Genomic DNA, 27,952 nt, shown 5'->3' with positions numbered 1-27,952 from the left:
CATATGATACAGTTAACATCTCCACAGCTCTTCCTCTGACCCTTCCTGCTAGCCGTCACCTCCCCGCCCGCCTCCTCCTTCTAATAAATCCAAAGGGGGCCTTGTGTGGAGCTGACCCCCCAGTGAAAGTGCCATGGAGCAACTCCAGATGTGAACATCCTCTCTCTCCTCTCTCTCTCCCACACTCTTTTCTCTCTCACTTCCACCACCAGTCATCCCCTCCCCCTCCTCCTCCCTCCCCCATGCAGCTACGAGTTTTCCATTTCCTTTTTTGGTGAAAAAATCTCAAACGGAGGCAGGGAGGAGGACATTTAACCAATGCTGACAGGAAAGTGTATCTGGCCCTCTTTGCATGTGTGCTTCATCAAGGCGATGAAACAGTCAACTCATCATAAACAACAGTGTGTGTATATGTGTGTGTATATACACACACACATTCAGGTGAACACACATGTATACACAGATATGTGCTCACTCTTCCTTTTTTTACTCAGTCTCTTGCGAAACACTCACACAAATATATTAAACCTTCAGAAATACAAACTTTTTACTCTCTTTTATTACACTCGCTTGGTTTCTCTTGCGAACACTTTCTCACACTCACACACTTTCATGCCCTTCCCCCTGTGCACTCACTCTCTCTCTCTCTCACACACACACACTGATCGTTCCTAGAAAGACTTTATAAACACACTAGAAGGGTTTTCTCTAGCTTAGACAGTAAACACAAATCCACAAAAAAGCTATGACCTGAAACCAGTAATGCATATTTCACTATAACCACAAATACACACAGAACATAAAAATTGCCCAGCAAAGATCAGTCAGTGTAAATTTATTTAATAAGACTTCACAAACAAAACTAAACATGTAGCATTAGGCGTATCAATTATCATCTTTTTTTTTTTTACAGTAAGTTCATACTGTTATTGCCTCAATGGCATATTTTCCATCTTAAAATGTATATTTTGCCAACTCTGACTCACCAGCATCAAAGCTGAAATAATGAAATATAGGTTTGTTTGTTTGTTTTGTTTTTTTTATCATTTTTCACAGACATGTTACAAACTGACAATGAAAAAACAAAATACTAACAGCGTTAACAGCCACAAAATAATTATTGAGGCAAATCATGGCAGATTAAGACATGCATACTCCTGCAATACACAACAATATTGCATTTCATTTCAGCTTCTGTAGGGTTATAAATGCTGGCTCTTTGAGCAACGGCGACAAAAAAGATTCATTGCAACAAATGAAAAAGACAGAAATAAGAAGAAACTTTATGTAAAAATAAGTGTCATTGCAAAGTTCAACAAAAGCAGATACATGACAAAAAAGTGGTCTGTGTGCCATTTTTTAAAATTGTGTTTTTATGTGCACATAATATGGTAGCAAGAGAATATTTTATCCAAAGTGCAAATTACTTTATTGATCACAACTACCATAAACTGACTACGTCACTGAAAGCATAATCAGCAAAGTTAAAATTTGCTTCTTGCTTTTACTTTCTGACATATTTCAATTAAAATGCTTAAAACTGCAGTTATAAGAGCATCACAACAGTACCTCCACCATACTTTGAAATACAGACTGTAAAGTTTACATACTATACTGTATCAGTGTTCTGTGTCTTCTCTTCTACCTGAAGTGGCAATTTTTTAATATAAAATATGAAGGAATTTGTGGAATGAAGTGACTCGCAAGTGACTAGCATTTTGCGTTTCTTTGGTTCATTAGTACATAACATATACGTAATGTTATTCTTAAGGCACTCCATAAACTTTGTTTCACAAAATCATGAACTCTCTGGTTAAAGAGGAAATCTTTGTGGTGGTTCATTCAAACAATACAGCATCAAAACAGGATTCTGAGCGCAAGCTCCCGGATGAAAATCTGACCCAGACAGGGACCACGAGGATCTGATCTCTTTATATAAAAACAACCTGAGAGGCAGCATTTGTTAGCCTGCGTTACCTTCCTCGGTAATGACTTGGGGTTCTTGAAATGCTGTGACGGAGGGTGAAAGGTAAGTCAAGGGGAGGGTGAGGATGTGATACATGACTCTATAGGTTGCTGTTGCAGTCGCGGCACAAGATCCTGTCACCATCAGGGAAAAAGCCGGCGCCCACCAGTGAAACAGAGCACTGGGAGCAGGTGAAGCATGGCTGATGCCACTGGCGATCCTCAAATGAGATGTACTTTCCTCCTCCAAAACCTAGGATGAGAAGAGCAACGAGACAGAGATTAAACTGTATGTCAAGCTTTAGAGGGCTGTCTTTGAATTCAACACGACTGAAGATGCAAATCATGCATGCTTCACAACATAGAAAAGCTTTTTCAACACATACAGAGTTTAAACATTTAAAGCCCCTCTCTATAACACTGATATTCATGACTAAATTAGCAAAAAGTTAAAAAGCATCTTTCTATTTTACATACAACAACCCTGTCATCAGATTCTGATTCAAATCCTCCTAAATCCTGATTGGTGCACAGAAGAATGTGACATCACCTTTTCCCAACTAAGCACCACCCACTTCAAAGAAGAGCACAGGAAAAAACAGAAATACAGAAACCTCTACTGTCATAACCAAAACTGTTCTAGCTTTGTCAGAGAATTCTGTGTTCATGTAGGATCCCACCTCTCACAGTACGAAGCTGACTGAGAAAATCGGGTTTCAGGGCCTTTAAGTGAGGTTCTCAGTAAACTGCAGTAGCATTCCAGCATTCTATTGGGGTCTAGAGGGTTAAGACATTTCCCATGAATGTTTTACTTCCTGGAATTGAACTGGTGTGTATGATCCTTTTATTGGCTGTGTGCTATAAAGCAATCTTTTGTGATTTACATACATACATCTAGAAGAGTCCGAGAGAATTCAACCAGGTGGCACACAATGTAAAATGCACAAACTGGCTGCCAGTCTTAGAGTAAATCTTGTTCACAGTATTAATAGCATTTAGCGTTTAACCCTAACCCAATATCAAAAGTAGCACCTGGGGGAGCACAAATCAATATTATTGTGTCAAACATAGTGATGTAATCTTGCCTGTGATTGGTTTGCAGCAGGCCTCGCACTTCTTGGCGTAAAGGCTGCCAAAGCACTTGAGGCAGTAAGGGCTTTCATCTCGGGAGGTGAAGTGTTGACCTGCCAGCTGTGTCTTACAGCTGGTGCACACAAAACACTCCTTATGCCACGGCTCGTCCCGATAGGTCACACCACCTTTAGCCAGGGTCTGAAAATGAGACAGGTCAAAGGTCATGAAGTGATCCTTTTAATTCACTTCAAAGATCTATTCCCATGCACGTTCCTGCAGACCGAGGATCAATCCCACTCATGTCTCCCATGCATCAAAAGCATGTACCATGCGAGGGTGAGCGGGAATTCAACTAGCAATTCTGGCAGCTATTTGATAACTTAACTGACCTTTTTACAGCGTGTGCAGCGTGGAGCGAACTTGTCCTCATAGCAGGACACACAGTAGTGTTCATCCTTGTCAGGGATGAAGGACTTCGAGCCAATCGGCTGTTCGCAGCTGTGACAGATGAAGCAGCCCTCATGCCATGTAGAGCCTGCGTACTCTAACTTCCTCGTACCTAGAAGAGAAAAAGACAGATGACAGGAGGCCGAGATAGAAAGAAGAATGGAAAGAATGACAGAGAGCAGATGAAGACTTCACTTTTTTTGTGTAGAATGAATCTCTTACCATCCTTCAAAGGATTGTTATGGCCATTTTGGTATTTTCTGGTGGTAATTTTATTGAACTGAAATAATACACTTGAACTGCATGAAGTCGTATAAAGCTCATTTTGTTTCAGTGAGATTTATTTTATCTTAAAGCATAATACCACAGGTCCCACACTTCTTTCCTACTGCTGGAAACTGGCGGCAGAAAGGGATAATGCCATTTTCCCCTTCGTGTCCCCAACCAATCCATCTTCTATCCCTTAGCTGTTGAGTTTTTTATTATACTGGTTGGTTTATTCTATGGTGACGTAGTGGTTTGTGTGGGGGCCGACATTTTGTACTCCTGCTGTCTGGATTGCTAACGTTTCACTGCTTCAGGCTGTGTGCTGTGGTGTTCTATAGTCAAAAAACTGCAAGAAATCCCCTGCAAAAACATTCCAGGTTATAAGCTTACAGGAATTACAGTGGCTCAAGGAGGACAATATTAGCAGTTAGGTATGAGTATTTGACAAGCGGAAAAAAAGTGAGCAAGCTCAAATGCTAAATAGAGTATGAATAATTTTTGGGGGCAATTTCACAAGCATTCCAACAAGCTTAAAGAGCTTTGAAAATAATTGGTGTAATATCCAGTAGGATGCCAACAAAACACAAAATCTCTGCACAGAAAACAGCCTTTGCACACATTAGAAGTTTTATTATGCTCACAAAGTATTTTTATCAAATGCATCTCCTCGATTTAAGTATCTCAATCCTTACTTTGCAAATACACCTGGAAGCAAATTCTACAGCATGCTCTCTGCATATACTGCATATACATATTGTCAATATGCTTTGAACTGTCTCTTTGCCCTACAGGTCCTCTTGTCCTTGAGCCACATGCTCATATTGTATGTTTTCATCAATGGATTTCCTATATATATTTATTCTTGGCAAATAAAGTGTTTCAAACTTCAACATAAAGCTCAAATAAGATTCTTAGTCACAGTTGACGGGGACAACAACAGAAATGCTTACTGTGTCAACCGAGGATTTTCCAACAGAATAAAATGTGACATAGAGGTCCATTGTCTGGGAGAACACACCAATACCCCCACTTGCATGACCATCTCTGGCAATGACATTGCTGCATTGCAGCAATTTCGAGAGCTTTCTTTTTAACCAAATCAATTTACATGGTGTTGATATTAAGTTTCTTCTCTCCTTTTGTCACCGACATAAACCACTTCAGCCTAGCATCCAGTTGTAAAACAAAGCTAAGTGTGTGTGTCTGTTTTTGAGGGTGTAGTTCTTTTGTTAGAGGAGAGTTTGCAGTATTGTATACTAGTAAATCCTGGGAGCTTCCTTAGTTAAGATGTCAGATCCTCTGATCACTCTACATAACAATTTTTACTTCTCAAGGTGACGCACTTGAGCATGTAATGCAAACGTGTTATCTTCATAGGAAAACATGATGTAGCCTACAGTAGAAATAAAGGGGAATGTCGTACTCTTCCTGGAATCATTTGCTGCTTCATGAGGGTTGTGTAAGCTGCTACAGGAGCGCTGGAATAACTGACTTGCTTATCTCTTAATATCATCAGTCCTCTGGCAGCCCAACAGCCCTGGGGATCCGGCTTACAGACAACAAGTCAAGCAGACTGGCAATTACACTGTCATGTTCAGCCCTGGCTGCTGCTCAATTGTGGACCCTCGCCTTCACCTCTTTCTTGTCTCCTTTTTTTCTAAAAACTCCTCTTTATCTGCCGGATCTGTTACTTTATACTATTCATTTGTCCCCATTTCCTGGAGTTTGCCATGTCATCATTTTCCAAAGCCATTTGCTTATCTATCTTGAAATTTTAATTAGTGTACTAAATGGAAAGTAAAATGTGGTGCAATGAGACTAATATTTAGTGGGTGAGTGAAGTACCATAATATATGGCACTGTCAAATGTATTATGTGCTATTTATATTAAGATATTTCTCAAGTCACTCCCTCTTTTATTTTATTTTAATCAACTCTCTCTTCCTGGATTTTAAGATAAGCTAGTTCAAGGTAGTTCAGAATCCTATTTCTCTAACCTCTACTGTGAGAATATTCTACGCACAAAAAAATGAAATAGTTGGAAGTCAGAGAGCGCAAATGAAATGAGCCTTAAATCTCAACAACCAAATCTCTCTATGCACTAATGCCTTGCACCTTTACCTGGCATGACGACCTTGTCGCAGGCTACACACTTGGAGGAGAACTCATTGCAGTAGCAGTCATTGCAGAGCAACGCCTCGTCCTGGCTGGTGAAAGGCTCATCTGCCAACGAGCGATCACAGCGGAAACAGCGGAAGCAGTGCTCATGATAATGGCGGTCCTCGTAAAAGAGCTCCTGGCAGCAGAGCAAGAGGAGACAACAAGGAATTGGAGGTAATTTCATGAATACGCCACAGGAATTAAATCACCTTAATTATTGTGAGTCTATTCCAAATGTAATTTTTATGTTTTAAGGTTTACAGAATTGCAGTAATCTAAAGGATGACTGCAAGACTAAATGACAAAGGTTTCTGCTTGCAACAGGAGCAGAGAGGAGAGTTGGATTGGTCGGGGTCAAACTGACCCATGTATTGTCTGCATAGGCAGTAAGCAGTATGTGGTGTACATGTACAGGCAGCACTGTACTTGTGTGCATGCTTCTGTTTAAAAAAGGTCTCACAAGGATGTTGAAGCGAGTGTAAAGGGCACTGAGCCAAGAAAATGTGGGCCTTATTTATTGTCCACTGCCTATGAGGGTGTTGATAACTCATTGGCCTTCTTAGCTAAGCAAACTACTAAGCACTGTAGCATGCCCCATTCTGTAAACACCACTAAGTAGCGTATGTCAGTCTTAAATGATCCACTTCATGTTTAACTTGACTGTGGGGAGGAGGGAGACATTGTCTTATACTGCAGTTTTACAATCTTAGACAAAATTAGCCCGTTGGCTTATGTGGACTTAGTGGAAATTGCCTGTATAATTGCATGTTAAATTAGCCTTTACTGTGTCTTGCCACACAAAATATATAGAACACGCCTCATTTAGCATGAATTATGCATCATTAACACGACATAACTTCTGTTTCAGCTATCCAAGGCCATGTCAAAACATGGTAAAAAAATGGCTTAAAGCTAATTAGGGCAGATGTTTGATGTGCTTTATCTTTGTTTAAACTGTTAATATGTGGCTCACAGTGTGGAAAGACTATGGTCATATGTGGGCTTCATCCCAGTGCATGCAGTACAGAAAATAATTGTTACCTGTTATATTTAGGTACATGTTTTTTATTTTAATGAAATCTAAAAATGACTGTTACTGTTGTGCGGCAGATAGCTGATTGCATGTCTGATCATGTCAAAATGGATGCCTTACCCTTGCGTCATGGCCGATCAGCTCTTTGCACTCATCACATGTGTTTGAGAACAGGCTGTCGTAACAAGGGATGCAGTAGGGACTGTCATCTGACTGGATGTACTTGCGGCCATACAAAGACTCCTTGCAGTTGTCACAGTCAAAACGGTCAGCCATTGTAATTTTCTGTAAGCCTGAAACACAGAAAGGAGGGTCAGCAACATTTGAAAAGAACAGACTTTCACTGCCAATATTTATGCTGTTAATGTTTCGGCTTGTACCAGCGATGAAGCTGAGCTCAAACAAAACAGGCAGTGCAATTGGGAGCAAGTGGAAAAAGAAAGAGAGACAGAGAAAAAGAGTGAGAGAGAGCGACGAGAGAGGCAGTACAAAATGCCATTTAACTTTTATTGCTGTGTGATGAAAGTGTGGTGGATGCAGAGGGAGGGAACAAGAGAGGGGGAGCTGTCACTTTGCTTTCTCTCAGTAACTACCAAACTCCTTCCTGTTGCTGTCAACCGCTAAAAATCTGCAACCTAAAGATTAAAGCACTTATGCAAACTGAGCGACCTCTCTCGTGACTAAGTGGGAATAAAGTAGTGTACTCTTGCATGTGAAGCTCACACATCACACACCTGTAAATATTTATGAGGCAAACATTTGTGAGTAGAGTGTGGACCACCAACAGATACAGAAACCCCATGAAGAGAGGGGTTTGTGAGTTTGTGTGTGTCAAAAGCACAGAAGCTGTTTGAACATGACTCCCTAACAAGTGGCTTCCTTTCAGCATAAAGATGCAACTACAGTAACATGCATATACAGATAGAGGAGGTATACTGTCAAGTACATGGTTTTCACTGTGCAATAGGCCCCTTGATAATGACTGAGCACACAACAAAGTGACAGAATAATATTGTGAGAACAATATCAGGTTGCCAAAACATTACAGCATGGCTGGAGGAAAGCCCAGTGATAAGTGATACAGCCCTCTGGCAGAGTGCACTGCTGGCTATTCATTCCCACCACCCAGTAATAATAATCACCTCTGATATGATAATCAATCAAACATCAAACTGGCCCTGTGCTGCCTGTCTTACACCTACACACACATGCACAAACCGCCCCTATGCAAGTGCACAAACAACATATGCACACAGCACATAGGAGGCATGCAAACACACCCACACACTCTCACATTAAAACACAGGGTGACACAGAAAAGGGAACAAAGACTAAAAGCCAAATCACACAAGATCCATCATCAAAGAAAACATTAGTCCCAGACTCTCATGTTTCATCTGTCTCAGCTCTTTGCCAGACGAAAGCTTTTATTGAGTCGGGGTGAGAAAGTCAAGATCCAACAGACCTCACCTGCTCACAGTCCTCATATTTAACCCAGTGACAGGCTTTTTGCTAGCACACCACCACTTCCCCAAACTGGAGAGACACTCTCCCTTCGATAACCTTAAGACATAAATTAGAAAGTGTAAATGCTCGACAGGCCCGTAGCCATGTGTATACTCTGGCTCGCATCATTAGACTGCCATATCTCTCGATCTCATGACTGAATGGACACATCTTTAAAATCTGATGTTTCATATTACAGTATCCATCTGGAGGTTATGGCAAAATGTCAGAATAAGCAGCTGTGGTTGGCCTGTGTAATGTACAGCAAGGTGCTGAACTTGCGAGTCTGCGTTTTTAACATCAATTTCTGTACATTTGACACACCATCCGTCAGAAAATTCCAGCGACGTTGCCATCAGCCCACATAACCACAACGTCAAGATTAGATCAGCAGAGTATAGAGCTGAAAATGAGCACTGTGACCTTAATGTTATCTGCAGTACCAGGTAGGTATGTGCTGCCTTTGCTTGCCAGGTAAGAGAACGAGACGAGGCATGATTCACAAAGCTGGGAGGCCAGTGCTATGACGTCTGATGTCAGCTTTAATTTTCAAAGCAAATCAGGCAGCTGTTTATTGCCCTCCCCAAATTCATACGTATCATCCACATATTCACGTACTAAAAGGCTGCAGAAAGTAGGTCAGGGAACTTTATCGGATAAGCAGAAATACATACTGCACTGTACCTGAGATGGATCACTCAGGATGTTCCTGGTTACATTACTTCTCCACTAGTCCCATGCAGCTTTGTCTAGTCTGATTTTAGTGTTTTTATAGTCTCCAGAGAGACGTGTTTTTGAAAAGGAAGTTAGTTAGTTTGCCAGCAATCAGGTTAAGATTGAGTAACGGAGAACTCACTAAAGCACAAATGGGAACGTTACACTCAATTGCAAAGATTCCAAAGTCTGATACATAAATATGTATTTCTTTACAAATCAGCAGAAGGGCTTGTTTTGACCTCCAGCTCTTGTAGTGTTTCCATTTCAGAGAGATTCACTTTGAATGGTATTTAAGTTGCCAATGCAGAGCCTGAAATGAACTCCTGATGGCACAGGCTCTCACAGAGAGGGGCATGACGTCAGTGCACTGACCCCCGGGGCGATGGACTAAGACGTGACTGCATGCAGAAATTGCTGGCCCAAAACCCACTATCCCAAATTGGAGAGAAGAGAAGAGTTGGATCTGGGTCACAGTGAACTCCAGTCCGGAGGCCGTTTCTCACAGGGCTTTGTATCTGCTACTGTATATGCTGACTTCCCAGCAGAGGTCCATCTCCTTCATGTCCAGGACCCAGTGACTAAGAACCCCACTCTGGGTTAATAAAGTTCCCAAATACCAGAGCTGTGACTGAATTCAGCCCCCTGGGAAAAGTGTGGGCTTCAAGGAAATCACCACTGCCTCCACACAGGACAATGGTCCAGAAATATTGTGCTGAGTTTAATTATGGTATTGCAGCACAAAGTAGTGATCTCTGTTTAATATACAGTGCATTCCATTCTATATAATGATCCAGAGGGAGTTCATCTGAGAGAGCCTAAAATATATATTAAATGCAGCTATATGGGTCAGTATGACTCTGCAGAAATGTCTCTATCTGGTTTTCTTAACCCTCGCAAGGCCATAGTTTGTTGGATGAAAGGCCTTACAATGACACTCTGATTGGTCAGTCTGTTTGTCAAAAGCAAGGTATTGCCAAAACAGATGGATCTTGAGATTGACAGCAGTTTTTCTTTCTCTCCTGGTTTCAAAACTTGATTCGGGACTTCAGGATTTTAAAACAGAAATTCTGAGGCTCAGGAAGTACATTCACATACAGCTCAAAATTAGTTGTATGTGCTAATTAACGACTTATATTTTCATTACATATGAATATATGGCTTTTTGTTGCAAGTGGCTATGGTATTAGTAGGGTAATACCCTTCAGGTGGATCTTAGCCCCCATGTCATCCATTACAACATACATTTATTGTGGGGTGTGATGAACCTTGAATCTTCCTGGAGCCGCACACCGGCATTTAAGACATCCTGCTATAAGATAGCAGAGGAATGCCAAGGCTACGTTCTACTAGTCATCACAACCCTCCCTGACTGGCATAAGGGGGTGAAGTTCAGGGCCAATTGTGAGACACCACAGAGCAACCAACCAATGCAAGCAAGCAGACTGTATGCTGTTGCTGGGCAACATAGTCATGGATGGTTACTAAAGGGCTAGCAAACACCCTGTCCAGTCCAGTCCCACAGGCAGGCCTGTTAATCCCCAGCCCAAACTTTGCTTACGCTCTGGTTGATTCCAAATGAACAGTCCGCACAGCCTGCTGGGAACAAGCCTGCCTGTTCCCCCCCCCTTCCCTGCTGAGCATTAGAAGAATCTGCTTGTAAAATATCTGTTTTACTGAGGCTAGACAAAGCACTTGTCATCAAGAGATCATCTTGACCGCAGATGTCTGTGTACTGCACAAGCAAACAACAAAATGTCTTCTTCTCTAGTGTCTCTCACTGCCATTAAGTTCTACCTTACACTAGAGGAGAAAATGTATTTCACTACTGTGTATAGGCTATTCATGAATCGCATTGACAATGTTCATGGAATGTCATTGTGAAAGTCATGAAAAACAGACTTTGCAAGATTTATTATATCTAAATGTCTAGTTGAAGGTCTGAAGACACCTATTGTGGATCAGTGTGTGTTTGTGTGAGTCAGTGCCGCTAAAGATGGGCTAACAATGAAAATATGGCCTTGGGACAAGAGCTCATCTTAGTGAAATCCCACGAATTATATACATTAGTGAACGGGTGCTCGGTGCTTAGCAGTAGACCAGACAGAGGCATGTACAGTATGTATTATGCACAGTATGAACACAATACAAAGTCAACATTCACGGTGTATACAAAAACACATGTATACATGTTGCTGACTATCTTAAAGAGAATTGTTCCTGTGCTCATGGATTTTCAATGTTTTGGGCACATTGTCCTTTTGGTTATATATAGTGCTACAATGAAATTTTAAATGCTAAGGATTTTCCACAAGTCCATAATGTCAGTGGAGCAGCTGTTTTTGTCACTTGTTGACATTGTGTCAATAAGGGACAACAGCAAAGTCTGTCTTTGTTTCTTCTTCACAACAAAGCACATTTTGAGGTCATGATATTGCAGGGACAATGTGGGAATGCCATATCTCCAACATAAAAAAAGTCAGTGCGGAAGTGGTGCAACTGTATCCACCCTGATAAGACAACATGGCCGTTGGTGGAAATAGCATCACAGTCTGCCAATGAGGCCTTGGCAGATGATTTTAAAACATTTATTGCCAAGTGGGAAACTATACAGAAGTTGTGGCTGTGGCTGTATGAGGTCTGCAAGCAATACAGTTAAGAAGAAACCATTCAATACCAGGGCAACTGCTCTATTTGTTAGGTTTGGGTTTATAGGTCCATTGTGACTGACTGGTGTGCTTTTATGTCCAAGTGGATACTTTAACAAGTGTGGATTTTACTGTGCGTAGTAAGGTCTGATTTACTTTAAGAAAGTACCGGCTACAAAAGCCACTCAGTCACCTTTAGCTGTCTGATCTTTTGGCAGCAAATACATTCACACACCAGAGGAAGGAGTGTGTTGTTGAGCAGGTCCCCTTAAAGTACAAATGACTCTGTTTCCTTTTATACAGGTCCAAGAGAGATGAAGGAACGGAGGAGAAATCAAACACAAAAGTGAGACAATAAAAGAGAGAAAGACAAAAAAATGAAGAAGGTGACATTTAGCGGCAAGTGAATGCTGGAGCAGGAACTTAAACATATGACAAGTCTTAAATCAAATTAGAGGAAAAGTGAAATGGCTGCGTTTGGATAAACACATACCATCACACAGCCCTCTGTCTGGTGCCTGGACATCTTCCAAACACAGTAAGGCTCCTTGGCTGGCTTTGAGATGGGGAAAAAGTACAGCACTGGACACTTAAGTATATCATTTGAGGGCCTGGTTGAGCATATCAAAAATAAAGCACAATGTCAAAAGCACACTTCAGAAAAGTTCATATGTGTCTCAGTCCAGTGGCCACTTGAAAGGAGCCTGATGGAGATGTCGTCTGATCTTGTTTATTCCAGCGCCTTATGACCGTGGAAGACTAATTGCAGACTTCTTAAAGACTTTTTTTAATGGTTCAGAACTTGTGTTTATGACACAGTGTCAGAGGGATTACATTCATGTTTTTCTTCAAGGTACTGGAAACCGAGGCCAGGTCCTTCGGGAGAAGCTTCCAGATCCACATAGTCTGTGAGACTAGTCACTCCACAAGCTGAATGACATTAACATGACTAACTGTGCGCATGAACATCATCTAAAGTGGTCAGAACCATTCAGAGGTCACAATAAAACAACACAAGAGTTGGACATATTTGTTATATATTAGTCAAGTATTTGGTGTGCTGCTCCTTCTGGCTTTCACCGCATCAGATAAATGAAGTTCAGTAATCGAATGGACACACTGAGGCAATGAATCTTATCACAGGAAGAGGAGGAAATTGCTCATGAAGGAGAGATATTGCTGCAGCTCCATTCATAAACAGATGCTCTGCTTATTTAAACAAGTACTGGTTATGGAAATACAAAAAACATCTTAATACTTATGTTAAGAAAGAATTTTATTTACTTAAAAGCAATAAAATTCTTTACTGAAATGGCAGTTTAGTTTAGCATCATGCTTTTTAGTGTAGTTGTGACACTGATTCTAAGCTAGAAAACCAAAACTGCAACCATCATCATGACATTTAAGACTTTGAGCAATCTGCGGTCATCAAAGTTTATAGGATGGGGCCGGCAGTCAGCCACTGTTAAGAAGCTGTTGGTAAACAACCAGTGGCTCTACTATGAGTGTTGTCATTTTTGTAATCTCTCTGTCCTGCATTTGAGGAGAACCTGGGCCACCCACATTCTCAGGACACTACATGAGGCTATAAGCAGGAAGCTACGAGAGCAGTTTCATTTACTGAGTTTCTTTGAACAACATCAATGAGCGAGCTGTGGCAGGGCGGAGGGGAGCAGGGGTGGGGGTTGTTGCGGGGGCACCTGAGACTGCTCCTCTCTGGGAGCTTGGACTTGACGACAGGGTACAGGCTGCAGGACCAGACACTGGAACGCAAACCTGTTATTGTCCCTGAGCGTTTAAACACCGCCTGGTGTGGAGTGGGAGGGGACCGAGGGCTCAAATGAAAGCCAACATCATAAACATAAAGGAGGGAAATGACTACCTGCAGCAGAAAATGTCACCACGGCCTTTGTAATTTGTCCGTTCTTGGCAACTTTTAATGACCATGCAAGTGTAGGGATATGACTTGATGACTTTTAATAATACCTTCATTCTGTTGTGTAGCACAGCATTAGAGGAGAGCTACGAGCGAATAGCAGCTGGCCTCGAAGAACTTTATGTCAAACCTTCTGGACTCAATTATTAAAAGGATTTGATGCGGTGATTTTAAATGTGTACAAAAGATAAACAAAAGCACAGCACAAGCCTGCACTGACGTATGTTTAGTTATACTTAAAACATAAATTTGTCATAATCTGACAGTCACTTGGCACACTGAGACTTGAGGACGTGCTAGCAAGGAGGACTCCACGTGCATATGGATGACAAAGCGCAGCTGAAAATGCAATTGTCACATCTCACATGTCACATCTTCCACAAACTGGTCTCAATCCCAAAGTTCCACAATACTCCACCAACACCAAACAATAACATTGCAATTATTCTAAATCATACAGTACTGTCCCAACCACCATGGGGGAAAGTTTGGAACTCCGGAATGAATCTGAATTTATTTTTATATCACTGTGTGCGGATGGCCAAAAGACTACATTTTTGGCCTACTTTTGTCTTCCTTTGAAGAAAAAAAAATGCTGCCATACATTAGTGCTTCACATCTGGTTTGCATTGAGGAAACTATGCAGTCAACTCCTGTGTGCCAGTGGAGGTTTTGGAGAGTCACTGCCTGGAGAATGCAAGAAAGGTTGTCTTTTTTTCTCTCTCTGTGCTGGTATTTGCCGGTAAATGTTTAGATGGCAGAGGGAAAACTGGAGCGAGAGTGAGAAAAGAGAAAGCAAATCTTGAAAGCAAGCAAGAAAAAAAAAAATCTTGACAGTCTGCTAGCTGATCTTTGGATACACTTTGAGGTGGTAAACAGTGTGGTGAGACGAGAGGAAGGTAAGGAATGCAGAAACAATGGAGTTAAAGAGAATGTGTGATAAACAATAATTCAACAAAAGGATAAGCATACTGTATATAGTAAAAGGAAAACTGAGAAAGGTGCTGAAAGATCCCAGGGTAACAGTTACATTTTCTGGGGGTCTCACTCAGTGCTTTGGTGTGGCAGCTGGTTTTAGAATAAATAAGTTGTGTGGGGTTGTTCTAAGGCCTCTGTGCAGCCGTATGAGTGGAAGAGTATATTATTTCTCTTTGAACAAACATGGCCATTAATCCCAGGAACCCCTTTACTCCAAAGTTTCCCAGGGCAGATTTGTGCCCAAAAATGGTTATCTTAGTCACTGTCCTGATATCTTCACATCCTCCCTGTCATTCTCTACTCTGTGATCCAAGGGATAGGGCATCCCTTTGAAATCTGAAGCTTTTACTGTTTAGTGGAGATCTCAGTTTTGACACCTGCTTTGTTTTGTTGAGGACTGTGGACCTGCACATTGTTAAAATAAATGTATGCAATTTTAAAGCGCCCTGCTTTACACACATACTGTACTCAACATGTGTAACACAACCCAGTATCCATTCAAATCTGAGCAGAATGAGAAGTATGCATAGTGAGGTCAGGGTACTTTCACTTGCAAGCTGGGTGATTCAGTTACTGGTTTGCGAGCCCCTGGAGAGGATGTTGTTTTCACAAGACCAACCTCCAGAGGGGGAACAGAAGGAGCCCTTCTGATGCAATGTCTTCAGTGGCAAAACAGAAATATCAACTTCTGTCTGTGTCTTTGTGCCTTTGCTACTGGACAGGCAGACACAGCAAATGTCTCGCAAGTCACCACAATGGAAAATTACCTCTGGACTGCTCCTATAAGTAAAACAAACTTCTTTAAACTGTCAGACCCGGGAGATGTCGGGGCCAATTTGGCCTCCTTTGATTTACACAGGCCCTAATATGGATTTGAGGCACGTGTCTTTCAGCTGTTGCTATGGAGTTTTGGACTATGAAATGTGATCATAGAGGATATTGAGGATGCTTTGACTTTGTTGTCTCTGATTTTGATATGATAGAAAGTCGGTCATGGACTTTTCTCTTTTTCTTGTCATTCTGTTATGGCTATGTCTTTATTGTTGCACTTTGGTAGAACTGTGTGTATGTTGTACAGCTTTATGGCCTTGATATAAGTCCAAATACTGTCAGTTGTCTTTATCAGTTCTTCCTGTGCTTTGTCATTGGAAAATGGAGAATTTCACTCTAATTTCATGGTACGTCATCATCTCAAAAACTACACCTAAAATAAAGAAATAGAAGCAAGGCAGATTCTGTCATTAAATACATTTATATCGAGGTATATCACTCAGTCGTGGAGGGGGAGAAGGTTTGCGAACACCAAGGCTAACTGTGAACCAGAAGACACAAAATGCCTTCCATGGACTGGTCATTCCCAGGTGGTCTCCTAATGTTGCTGTGTCAGCACAACTAGCCAGGACATCAAGGAGCTGGGCTAAGGTTTCACAGGCCGCACACTCAGCAATCTAAGCATGCCACACACAACTGTTCAGTACACACCCACAACTGCTAGCAATTATTTATAACTCGTTCAGACTTGCGGCTCGTGGCTGCAGTGATGGCATCTGACCCTGAGGTTAATGCCCAGACAAGAAGCGTATTCTTTTTAAGCATACATCCCAACATCCCCAGACATGAATATTCAGGATGTTGTTATAAGCAGGTGGATGTTTCCAATCACTGGGTGCAGAGGGCTTTCATGGGTATTATACATTATAAGCAGTATGAACAATCTACGTTCTTGACAACAGCTGCACGAATTATCTCCCAAAAACCACAACAGACCAAAATACTCACCTCTCTCTCTGTCCAGCTCCGTGACCCAGAGAAGATGGGTTCATATGAAGAAAAAAAAAAAAAAAAAAAGAGCATTACGTTGCCTCAGAAAAGCGAGGGGGGCCTGCCAAATGTGAAACGACTGGGATGAATATCTAAGAAGTCATTTCCAGTATATGCAGCCATTTTTTCCCTTCTCAGGCACATCTCCCTGGCAACGTGTAAACAGTGCCCTCATTCCCCCGGACCATAAACCTCTTGGCAGTGACGTTTAGCTCTCGTTTCATCCTGCGCGGCACTGACTGAGGGCACAACCCAGCGTTTTATTAGGGATGCTGTGGCAATGTGAAAATGGATGTTTTGTGCCATAATAAACTTTGAACCCATCAGGGAACTCAGATACCATATGAATACATCCCAAACTTAGACCATTCAGGGAGATTTTAGACTTCCTAATGATTTCTACAGTGGAGCCTGTAATGCAGATGTAAAAATAAATTTGACTATTCACCAGTGCATACAGTTAAATGTATACTATTATATGTGTGTTTTGCATCACCACACAGTAAAATCCCACAGCATAAAACCAAAGATCTAAAAATAGAAGTGATAATGTGGGTTGACCTCTGAAACATCCCTGTGCACCATTTTCCAATCATAAAAACATGTCTTCTTCCTTTAGTTTGGTATGTGCTGCGAGCTGGGCAACGACCCCTTTCACCACTGTGAGGTTGATAACAATGAGGAGTCCAAGTCCGTATGCACACACACTGTGCTTCTTCCTGTTAGCCCAAACAGAGACATCTCTGGGACTTCTCAGAAAGGCGGTTACACACATTTGCAAACACACAGTTACAATGAAAAACGGGCGAATTATGTCTACACACAATGACACAGTCCTGCAGAGGGACAACATCGCAGAGACACAGACACAACTACAGCCTCGTGCAGGAGCAGTCACACACCTACTGTAGTAGACACATGTGAACACACAAAGCTGAGGGTAGATAGAGGGATCAAACAAAAAAAATAAACACAGCGGCCAAACTGGGGGACAATGGGTGACTTGTGCAGGAAGAGCAGACACAGTGAGCGGTTTGTTTAAGTCTCTTTGTGGGGACTTCCCGTCTAGTGTAATTACCACTCATATTTACAATCCCCGGCTTTTCTGCTCACATAAATGAAGCTGATAAGATCAAACAATTTGATGTATTTAGGAAATGAGTTTCAAACAAAGTGGGAAGATCTTGGTTACAACTATCCAAACCAGACTGACCCACTGGGATTGACTAGTGCCAAACCACCCTCCTTAGTCTTCAATCCTCACCAGCAGAACACAAGATGGAAGCTTTGCTTGTTCAAACAATGATGTCATCATTGGTGAGACTACTGGAGAGAGAGACTGCAAAGGATGATAAAAATCAGTTTCCATTCAGACTCTACTGGAGATACTATAAATTTCCCCTGATAATTCTGCACACTGCAGCAAAAGAAGGAAACTAGCTGGACTATGTAGGAAGATCTCTCTTGACCTATTTTTTATGATCCCAGTGAGGGACCACCTCCTTTTCCTCTTTGTCACTCTCCCCGTTTGCTTTGACCTCTAAGTAGGTTACTGAGGAGTGAACCACGTGTCCGTCGGATGCCCTGGCATCTCCTTTTGGCTTGTTGGAAACCAAACACACTCTGATGAATTGCCACATAATCAGGAAGCGCATATGTGAGTGGTACACTAGTGGAGGTTACTGACCTAAGGGTCATTTATCCCCCTCGCCGTACCGCCAGGAGAATGTCCCTGCTCTGAAATGCAGCAGGCAGCCCGTGTGGCTGGAATGAGCTCACTTCAAAGGTGTCCATAAATCATGCTGCCATGCATCCCAGGACTGCCTCAACCCTCCACGTCCCAGTCTCTCACCCACTTACCCTTTCTCTTTTTCTCTGCTGTCCTCCAGTCTAGGTTCAGACCTTGCGCCTTTGTGCGTTACTAGTTCTTACTTGTCATTTGTGTTTTGAGCTTTTGCATCCACTCACACTGCCAGGATTGTTGAATTTGATTGTGTGGTAGCCTGGCGGTGAGCAGGTCATGTAGAAATCAATCGTAGCAGAAGAACAGGAGAGCGGTGAAGTGGTAGTGGTAGATGTACACATGTACTCATCTAAAACCGATTAGTATTGGTATCAAAAAGCAATACTCCTTTTGGTAGACAATGGTTTTATCTGAGGTTCATTTAAGTCTTGAGAAGAGCTGCAAGTTCAGAAATCCTATAGCTAGTTTCTCGACTTTGCCAGAACAGAGCTGTAATCCGTCAGGTCCTTATCTCCCAGTGTCACACACTGGGATCTCTTTATCATGCAGCCATGCAAAACACCATTCATCTTCCCCACCTAATTCATTATCAGTGATAAAATGCAAAGTCCCAGCTCCAGTTGTTAAATGGAGAGACGACGTGAAAACAGGTGCTTTGGTAAACACTGATAGCGTGGTTGAATTATGTTGCTTCCCAAGCAGACCTGTCTATCTCTTTCAATCTATTAACCACGACTCTCGCCCGACTCTTGTCCGACCTCATCCTGCTTTTATCCTGCTTCTACTTTCCTATATAGGAGTATTCTTGGCGTCGAGAGATGCGGGGACAGTGCTGAACACAAAACAGACACAAACAAAGTGAGAAGCTAGTTGAAGGCACACGGTTCTCATCACAGCTCCACAGCCTCCTCATCGATCAAGCGACGTGTAAATGTGTGTCACGCGTCGTGTAAATTAACAGGACATATGGCCCTGCCTTGATTACTGGACTAGCAGAATCCAGTGGCACTGGTAGATGAATGTTAAAGGCTAAATGGCACTAACTTACACACAGTGCTGTGCAGAGGCACTGTAATACTCCTGTGACAGATCACCACAAGCATGACATGGTGTGACCAATGACCATCATCGTGCATGACTTTTCATTCTACCGGGCACTTTTTCTCCAGCAATCATTAAACCTTAAACAGTTTCCACTCACCACTGTTGAGAAAGCGTGCGATGGGATGAGGGATGGGGGTTTTTAAGGGGGGTTGAATACTTCCACAGTGAAGTCATGGTGCTTGTGTCATTGGCCCTCTGCTGTGCTTTGCTCACCGTCTGGCCCCCATTTTACCCATTGATCTAATTTCCATTGCCAACATTGGATGTGGTTCTGTTTGAAGCTGAATGTTTAGGCCCATTAAAGCACTGACAGAATTGCAAACGTATGGTGGACCTTAGGAAAAGTAAAGAAAAAAACAACTTAGTGATGTTTGCCAGACTCTTGAGAGGATTGGAGTAAACAGAATGTACAGTTTTGAGCAGCGTTCAGTGAGGGTGGGAAAATCTACAACCCTGTTTACACCTGGTGTTAACGAGCTTCTTGCATCCTAGCTCTGAGCTGGTTTTAAATCATGTTTGGCACGAAAATGTAACAAAATCTGAATTCTCTTTCACTCATGAGATGACAAATATCACCTCATCTTATAAAAGTGAGAGTTCATGTGGTCTATCTGAAAATCTTTTTTGATTCTATCTGAATGCCGGAGCAGCCTGCTGCCTGTTGGAACTGCTTGCGCTTCTCGTTGGGTCAGCATGTAACAGTTTATGTCCATTTATATAATGCCTATATGTAGATTGGTGGCAGGGATGTGTTACATCTGCACTTTGCTGCTGCTTATGCGGTCAAGCCTCATCTCTGTAGGTGGTTTGGCTGAATGCCCGAGACATATACACTACATCAAGCTGCCAGTTGTAATGGGGGTCTGTATCTGTCACATAATTACTCCAACATCACAGAGACAGCTTAATTTCTAGGCATTACTGCAAAGAACTATACGGGAACTCTTAATGCTCAGATAAGACAAAAAACAGCACACTATCGAAAACTTCAAGAAGTGAAATACACACCTGAGTGACGACTTTATTAAGTGCATTAAGTTTCTTTTGTTTCTTTAGTGATGTTCCAGAAGATAAAAGGTTTTGAATGGCAGGATGAAAGACTTTTCCATAGACACAAAAATATATCTCTTTCAAGGCTGAAGCTATCATTGATGGCAATGAAGTCCAGACATACAGTATGTCATTTCAAATAAAATAAAATTGCTACAAAAGCTCACTGTTTTTCTTCTTCACTGTACCATCTGTATATGTATTTCTGCACCACATGCACAGCAGCAAGTGCTCTTGTGTGTACCCATCTGTCCTTTTTTTCTAGCTGTGGAAGAGTTTGCTTCATATGTCTTAAACACTGTATGTAGCTAAAAACACTGAATATATATTTAAAAAGTATTCTAACTTACAGCCTTGGTAGATTCCAGAGTTTTCTATATGCACCTTCAGGGAAATATATGGACTATAAGACGGTCTTTTGCTTCATATATCTAAGATACATATACATATGTACATATATATCAGGAAAATGCAGGGAGTCAAATTCAAAATGCAACAATTGTCCCGGGGATGACCTCCACACTCAGTGCTGCATGTGGACTGTTGAAGCTTGTTAAAAAAAAACCTTGGGCTACAGCGCCAATGGATGATTCTACTACATAACAGTCAAAGCAACAACAATAACAGGAACAGTATTCTCTGGTACTGGAGGTCTGTGAGTGATTTGGTAATTATGTTGGATGTAAATGCTCTGATCTCCCTCTGGACTGAGTTATGTCCGATTACTACAAACATCCTGAGCTCAATATGATCTACTGGTCGTGAACACGCTGTCAAACAAAGCAGTACTTCACTGTAATGATCTCACTGCACCACTTTCAAGAGCTTTAATTACATAAGGTGAACGAGAGCTGACGCCGGATGCTTCGGGGGAGTCACAACATGTCTTTTCTCTTGTGTACATTTGTTGTGATAAGGGTAAATAGTTTCTGCACAGTAATAGAAACTTTTCCAAGATGGAGAGGTGGTACACGCAGAGTAAACTATACACAGTAGGGACTTGCATTTGTCTTCGATTACACTTTTCTGTGACAGCCCGTTGACAGATGCCCCCACAGGAAATAATAGTGTGCTCGGGCCACTCCTCTCTCCATCTTGTCCTTTCATTCCCCCTCTTAACTTCAACTGAAGAAGCCAAAAAATCCCTCCTTAGCTCTCTGTTACTCGTCTCTGTCATAAATCAACGTCATCTTCTCATCGAGAAGCTGACGTCCTTTTATAGCCACACCAAAGACGCTTTCTGCCATTTATGGCTCCTCCAAGGCACCGTACGAGGGCCGGTCAGTATCCCATGAAGGTGAGAGAACACAGGGAGGCAAAGGAGGCCAGGAAACATCCTTCCCACTTCCGACTCCTATTCAGTGCAACTTTGACAGCTTTACAAATTAGTGCCAAAGTGTGCCCGAGCAGTGCCAAATGCACTCTTCTCTCTGTGACTGACATAAATCCACACCTCAGTGTATGTAGCACGTCTGGCTTGTCTCAGCCTGTCTTCTCTGTGGAGACTATTGTCTCTCCAACAGAGCCATAGAGAGGAAAGTGAGAGGGTGAGACAAAGTGTGTGTGTGTGTGTGTGTGTGTGTGCACGCCTGTAAATACTGGTGAGCAGAAAGACAGAAAAAACTACGAGAGAGAGATGGTGTAAGACATTCTGGGTAAGGAGTCACATTCTTGATCGCTTGCTAGTTTCATCATGCAGAGCAGGCATTTTAACAGTGTTTACTTTCAGCGAGGGGAATGCTCTCACTCACAGCTGCACTCCAAATAAACAGTCTTGTATTTATCAGTGACAAGATAATACACATCTTATCTGAACAAGTAACAGCTTTTCATGCCGTCCAACAAGTCAGGTCCTTCTGGTTCATCCCTGGAAGACAGTTGTGCAACACAGAGAACATTCACGCACATTTGAATGAAAATGTGCACATACTAAACACAGACACCTTGCCATACACCCACACTCTCATGACTGCACTTCCTCTGCCATGATGTCACTGTCTGGGTTCATTCTTTGCAGATGTGGGAGCCAAACCTATTACGTGTTTGGGAAGCAATCAACACTAATGCAGTTGGCATTATGGCAAACTGAAGTTACCAGCCATATAAAGACACAACTACCGCAGCAGCAGGGGGTGAACGTGGGGATACAGTAGTGGCATGGTGGAACAAATAACGTAAACAGTGCCAAGGCTAAATGACCTGTCCAAGACATCTGTTATGAGAACAGAGTCCTGCTAGCATGCTGTTGCGGAGAAATACTCTCTCAGGGTTTACAGTGTTTTGATTGGTGACATTTTGAGCCTCCGGTATTGTTGCTCCGTTTGAGGCCTGCTGTGTATCACTGCGTGGTTAAGGAGTGCATGCCACATGGTCTCAAATTATTGCCCAATTAAGCCAGTGCGCAAGAACATCCAGTGGGAAGGATGACGACATTGCTACTCCCATAGAAATAAAACCACTCTGTCACTTCTATGTAGGCGGGTGGTTGCTGTCAGATTATTGTAGACTTGCTCACACTATAGCAATTAATTTATTACAAGCCCCAATTAAAAGATACCACAGAGGGTGGGGGTCTCAGTCAGCGTCAAATAGTTGATATTAAATTCTAAGTAAAGCATACAGCAATTTAATAGCGATCCACTTCTGACAGAAGCCATGATAATTGTAGGTCAGTGGACCGGCGATTCCCTCAATAACAACATTATCCAGAGGAAGGTCACTCTGTTGACCCAGATATGAAGATGTGGTGTTACAGTATGAAGTGTAAGCCTTGGATCTTTACTTTGTCGTCTCTCTTAGCAGAGATCTATTAGGGTGAAATAACATCCTATTATACAGGAGAAATTCTCCTCACCCAACATTCTTCTGCTCAAGTGCCTCCATTAACTATAGGTTCTCCTATGATTTAGCCATTTGCCACAGCCCAACATAGCCATTAGTTATATGAATTCATAATACACATCACATTACCAGTTGTATAAAAACCACTGCAATTTGTCCGCAGACTAGTGCTTCCCTCTCAATCCTCCCTTCTCCCTGCTGCTTGATGTGACTTGCTTCGCTGGTTTTGGAGGCCAGTTTGCTGACAAAATATATCCAGCTGTCATGCTTATTTATGGACATTTATTCCTTGTGTAGAAATCTTTAATCTTTTATGGGTGCCAATGTATTGGGTAACGTTAAGAAATTCTATATAGATTTTCTCACTTTTTGGCAAAGAGTCTTTCAACCCACAGCAGAGGTGAGGGGAGTTCCATAGAAATACAGACATGTTTATCTGGGATCTCGTTCCCATGAGAAAACCAAGGCAGGTTAGTTGCTAAACATCGAACACTTTGCATCATAGCATTTCTTTCATCAAATCCTGTGAATTTGTACGCTTCTGTTGGAGCATGACCCTACCCTCTTACCTTTAGGCGAGGGTGCTGGGAAACAGTCACGGCTGACTCACTCCTTTCCCCCTGTTCAAGTTCATAACATGACAGAATATTATGATGCAGCAGTGAATCAGCAGGATTTCTGCACCCAAACAACATCTGTTTCATGTGAGAAACACTGATAAAGGTAGAGGGGGGTACCATTAATTCAATGTGTAATAAACATGACATACAGATGAGGCAAAATGGAGTAGTGAAAGATGAATGAAAGGTGGAGTGAGACAAAGCAAAGCCCCATTCTTTCAAAACATATAATTAGCTTGTATTAAACTAGTCAAGTGTGTAGTTATGAGGCATCTGAAATTCAGTGCTTACAATTTGGCATTTCCTTTGAAAACAGCATTTCCTTTGAGAGCAGCAGGTAAGTGCTAGGTATAGACCTGTAATTGTATCCCAAGAAGAATATAATTACCCCATTAGCACAGAGCCCGTTACCTTTTACACTCCTTAGCTGCCTATATAAAGTTTATATTCTCTTTACAAAAAATCTCACATGGAGGGGACACTGTGGCAGAGAGTGTACAGAGAGGGAGAAATAACAGAGAGAAAGAGAGCGAGGCAGGATGACTGGATTGTGAGAGGGGCATATTACCTCCCACAGGGGCCCTGGCTCAAAGGATCAAGTTTCAGACGTTTACCAACAAAGCATCCATGGAGGAAGTCTTGCGCCCCTCACAACAACACCACAGCACCTGGCCATCCCCACACAGGAAACCTGAGGTCACTTCCCCCCTTTCAGGGATTCAGACACACTCCTGCTGCCAGCCACGTGCCCCCAATGCCTGATGAAGAGGGGGCTGACTACCAGTGGGAAAGACATGGAGACACACATACAACAAACTAAAAAGAACATCTGAATAATGACAAAATATATAGCTGGAGATGTACGATTTTTTTCAATGATGCAGTTCACAGAAGTGCATGAGGGTTGTGTGCCAGACAGGTTCTGCTAACACCAAAGCAGAAAGAGTTCCAATTTCCCTTTTTTGGTCTCACATGTAACACAGATGTGATGTTTTTGTGATCAGTCTGAACAGCTAAAAGCTGGATTGGGTTGCATTGTTTAATTCTGGTTGGAACCACATGAATAAGATGTTGAAAACACGGAATGCACCCAAATAACTGCTGGAATGTTCAGATTGTCAAAAATTACCAAAAATTAGGACACCAAGACACAACAAAGAAAATAGTAAGAGAGCAAGCCGTTGATTAGAGAAACACCCCCATATATCTTTTAGAATCTGACAAACATGCCATGACCAATTGTGTTTGAAACAAGCAGAAGGCGCATTATAGTCTGTAAAAATCATCAGATATGACCAGCAGTTTGGAACTCAGCTTGAAAACCTGCTGATTGAGCGTAGACTTGCACAGAATGTGACAGAAAGTAATGGGAACAATACAAACTTTGTCCAGTGTCCTCTGAAACACCATGGAGGGACGGACAGCTGCAGAACGTCAAAAGAGAACTGCTTCAACACAAATCTAAATTCTGCTCCCTAACCACCTGCAACCACTTGACCGCCGATTCTCCATCATTATCGTTGGCCTGGTTTCAAACGATGCCAACCCATAAAACCAGCCACAGCCAGTCCGAGTCATTTAGCTGCAGTCCCACTGCAGTTTAGAGCTGGCCAGGGTCCAACCACCACGCGGGGCTAACCTTTGGAAAACACTGAGACCTCCGAAGAATGTGACCATGGTCAATGAAACAGAGAGGGAGAGAGGAAGAGGAAGAAAGCAAACAAATACATTATACAGCCCGTGGGCTCTGTCAAGGCAAACTTCCCAGATGCTAAATGGGACAGAATGACTGGCTTTTGGCTGCTAGGGGATTATTTATGCTCATTACTGTGACAAACAGTTTGTGTGTCAGTGGTGAAAGCACAGTGTGATGCATAGGAGACAGAAGTCCTCCAAGGTGTCATTTGTGTTGCAACAGACAGAAAAAAGAGGTGTAAATGTTGCTGTTGTGATTTGAGAATTTGTAGCCTTCATCTTCAAATCTGCATCATTCAAGCCACAACTTTAGTAATGGCCATGACGTGCAGTTTCAGGAACCGGGCGGTTTTATATCAGAAATGTTCTATTTAGTCCGTCACTCTAAATCAAACCTGCCTGAATCTATATTTTGATATTACCAATGGATCAAGCGACTATGTGTAATGTTAAACGTGTTGCTCATAGTGACAAACCCACAGAGAATCTCCCAACTCTGCAGTTCCCCTCATCTCTACAGAGCATTTTAGCATCTTTAAACTCACTGTTTTTGTTCAGTCTCACCGCTCTCGTCAGCCTCATTTCCAGCAGCAACAGCAGGCAGCTGTTTTCAGCATAAAAGCTCTGATAAATCCACTGTAGTAAGCTAAAGATATTTCCCTCAGGAGTTGGTAGGGACCAAAAACAGAGCTAGAAGGAACTCAAATTCTAGGATTTTCTTCAGTTTGTCAAACCTTGAATTTTAATATATTGTCAGCACAAGTAGTAAATGGGTATCACATGCTTAAAACTGAACTGTGAAGCTTCACAAAATCTCAAAAAGTTAAATAAACACTTTCTGACATAATATTCTTTTTGTGTGTCTGAGTACCAAGTCAAGTGTTATGACTTCAAATCTGAAACCAAAGACAAAACATGACAGTCTTTTAGTGAACTGCAGACAATCTCTATTATTTCATCCTCTCCAAAAGTATTGGAAAATAACGTAAAAGGAGATACATCCCCGAGAAAACATGTAAAATCTTGATCAAAGTTTCTCTTTTGACAAGCCCCAATACTTTTTGTTCCCACCGTGCCCACTGCACCCAGATGACGCACCAGGTGAAACACCAAGCAACCGTCATGAGGATGACACTTCTACTATGCGACGTGATGCGATGATGTACGGCCAAAACAAATCTAGAAGCTGCAGCACAGACACACCCTTCCCAGACACTCGGTGCCGTATGCCGCTTCCTGCTGCCGAAGAAAAGACAAGTTTAGCCTGAGGGACTTTGCTCTCTGAGGCCTTCACACAAACGCTCAGCTGGGAGCTTCTGTGACACAACAGTTGTTCCCTAATCCTTCTTCCACACAGTCAAATACAGTCTGGTCCTCCACTGACGGGATGTTGTTTATTTGTTTTTGGCTTACTTGTGTGTGTGTGCATTATATAACAAAGAGACAGGAGTGCATGTGTGAGACTGTGATTAGAGTGACGGAGAAAAGAGACAAATGCATTTAAGGAAAGCAGAAAAACAGAAAACGTCCAGATCCCCTCACTTGTCACAGGAAGTGGTGTTTGACTAAGGTGTGAAGTATTAAGGCTTGTCAAGATGTCGAGCCCACGCCTGCTTTAATCTCTACACTCACAGATTTTTACTAGTAGTACTACTACTACATACTAAGTATAGAGTAAATATGATCTTAAGGTGTTAAATCATTCATTTACAGATCATAATCACTGTACTACTACCACTGCTAATAATAATAACAATAAAAACAATACTAAAATCATAATTAAGCCTCAAGTTTTTTATTGCTTTTAATCTGTTGATTTTTGGCAAACTTTGTCCAGAGGAAACAACTTTTTCCTCCAAATACTGTTATTTCCATTAATTACAGTTTCAAATAGTTGTACTATTATTAGTAATCACAATGTGTGAAGTTAACAGACCTCTGAGATTATTTATGTCATTCATTCATTTTCGCTGGAAACCCTCAACTACAATCACTATGAGGCTTTAAATGACATTAGGGATACACTTGTTTATTTTCCCATCAAATAAAACACTTTTCTAAGTCATGTCCTTAATATTGGACGTCAGAGGAGTTTTCATTGTTTTGTGAAGCCTCACTGAGGTCGAAGAAGTGAACACGTTCAGATAGGTAGAAGAAAAAACGTCCTACCAGGAGTAATGTCTGAAGTCTGGAGGCAACTTCTGCAGCAACAGTGGTAACCCGCCTCCCTCTCTGTCAGCAGACACTCGCTAAGATCAGGACTGGGATCAGTTTGCAGGTCGCTACTCCGGCGGCTCAGAAGTGTCGCCCGTCAACAGTAAAACTTTTTGTGTTTCTTCTGACAGTAGT

The 27,952-nt window shown here is 42.0% G+C and overlaps 1 protein-coding gene across 1 annotated transcript; it reads right to left on the bottom strand.

The window, feature by feature from the left end:
* Positions 1 to 819: 819 nt before the first annotated feature.
* fhl3a (four and a half LIM domains 3a) lies at positions 820 to 27,952 on the bottom strand. Its single transcript, XM_070911308.1, has 6 exons — positions 27,773 to 27,952; positions 7,067 to 7,239; positions 5,875 to 6,049; positions 3,429 to 3,598; positions 3,051 to 3,237; positions 820 to 2,218 (listed from the first exon to the last, which is right to left on the bottom strand). The coding sequence occupies exons 2-6, from the start codon at positions 7,220 to 7,222 to the stop codon at positions 2,067 to 2,069; spliced, it is 840 nt and encodes a 279-aa protein (XP_070767409.1). The 5' UTR covers positions 7,223 to 7,239; positions 27,773 to 27,952; the 3' UTR covers positions 820 to 2,066.

Source organism: Enoplosus armatus, chromosome 9 (genome assembly GCF_043641665.1).
Source record: "Enoplosus armatus isolate fEnoArm2 chromosome 9, fEnoArm2.hap1, whole genome shotgun sequence".
In the NCBI taxonomy this organism is placed as follows: Eukaryota; Metazoa; Chordata; class Actinopteri; order Centrarchiformes; family Enoplosidae; genus Enoplosus; species Enoplosus armatus.
The sequence above is the reverse complement of the archived record's forward strand: the minus strand, read 5'-3'. Positions and strand labels throughout refer to the sequence as shown.

Bases quoted from the DNA above. Each gene is read 5' to 3' on its own strand.
- fhl3a (XM_070911308.1), bottom strand. From the start codon at position 7,222: ATGGCTGACCGTTTTGACTGTGACAACTGCAAGGAGTCTTTGTATGGC. The intron at 3,599-5,874 runs GTAAAGGTGCAA...TTTCTCTTCTAG, and splicing joins CGACAAGGTCGTCATGCCAG to GTACGAGGAAGTTAGAGTAC. The intron at 2,219-3,050 runs GCAAGATTACAT...TTCTCATCCTAG, and splicing joins CTGCTGCAAACCAATCACAG to GTTTTGGAGGAGGAAAGTAC.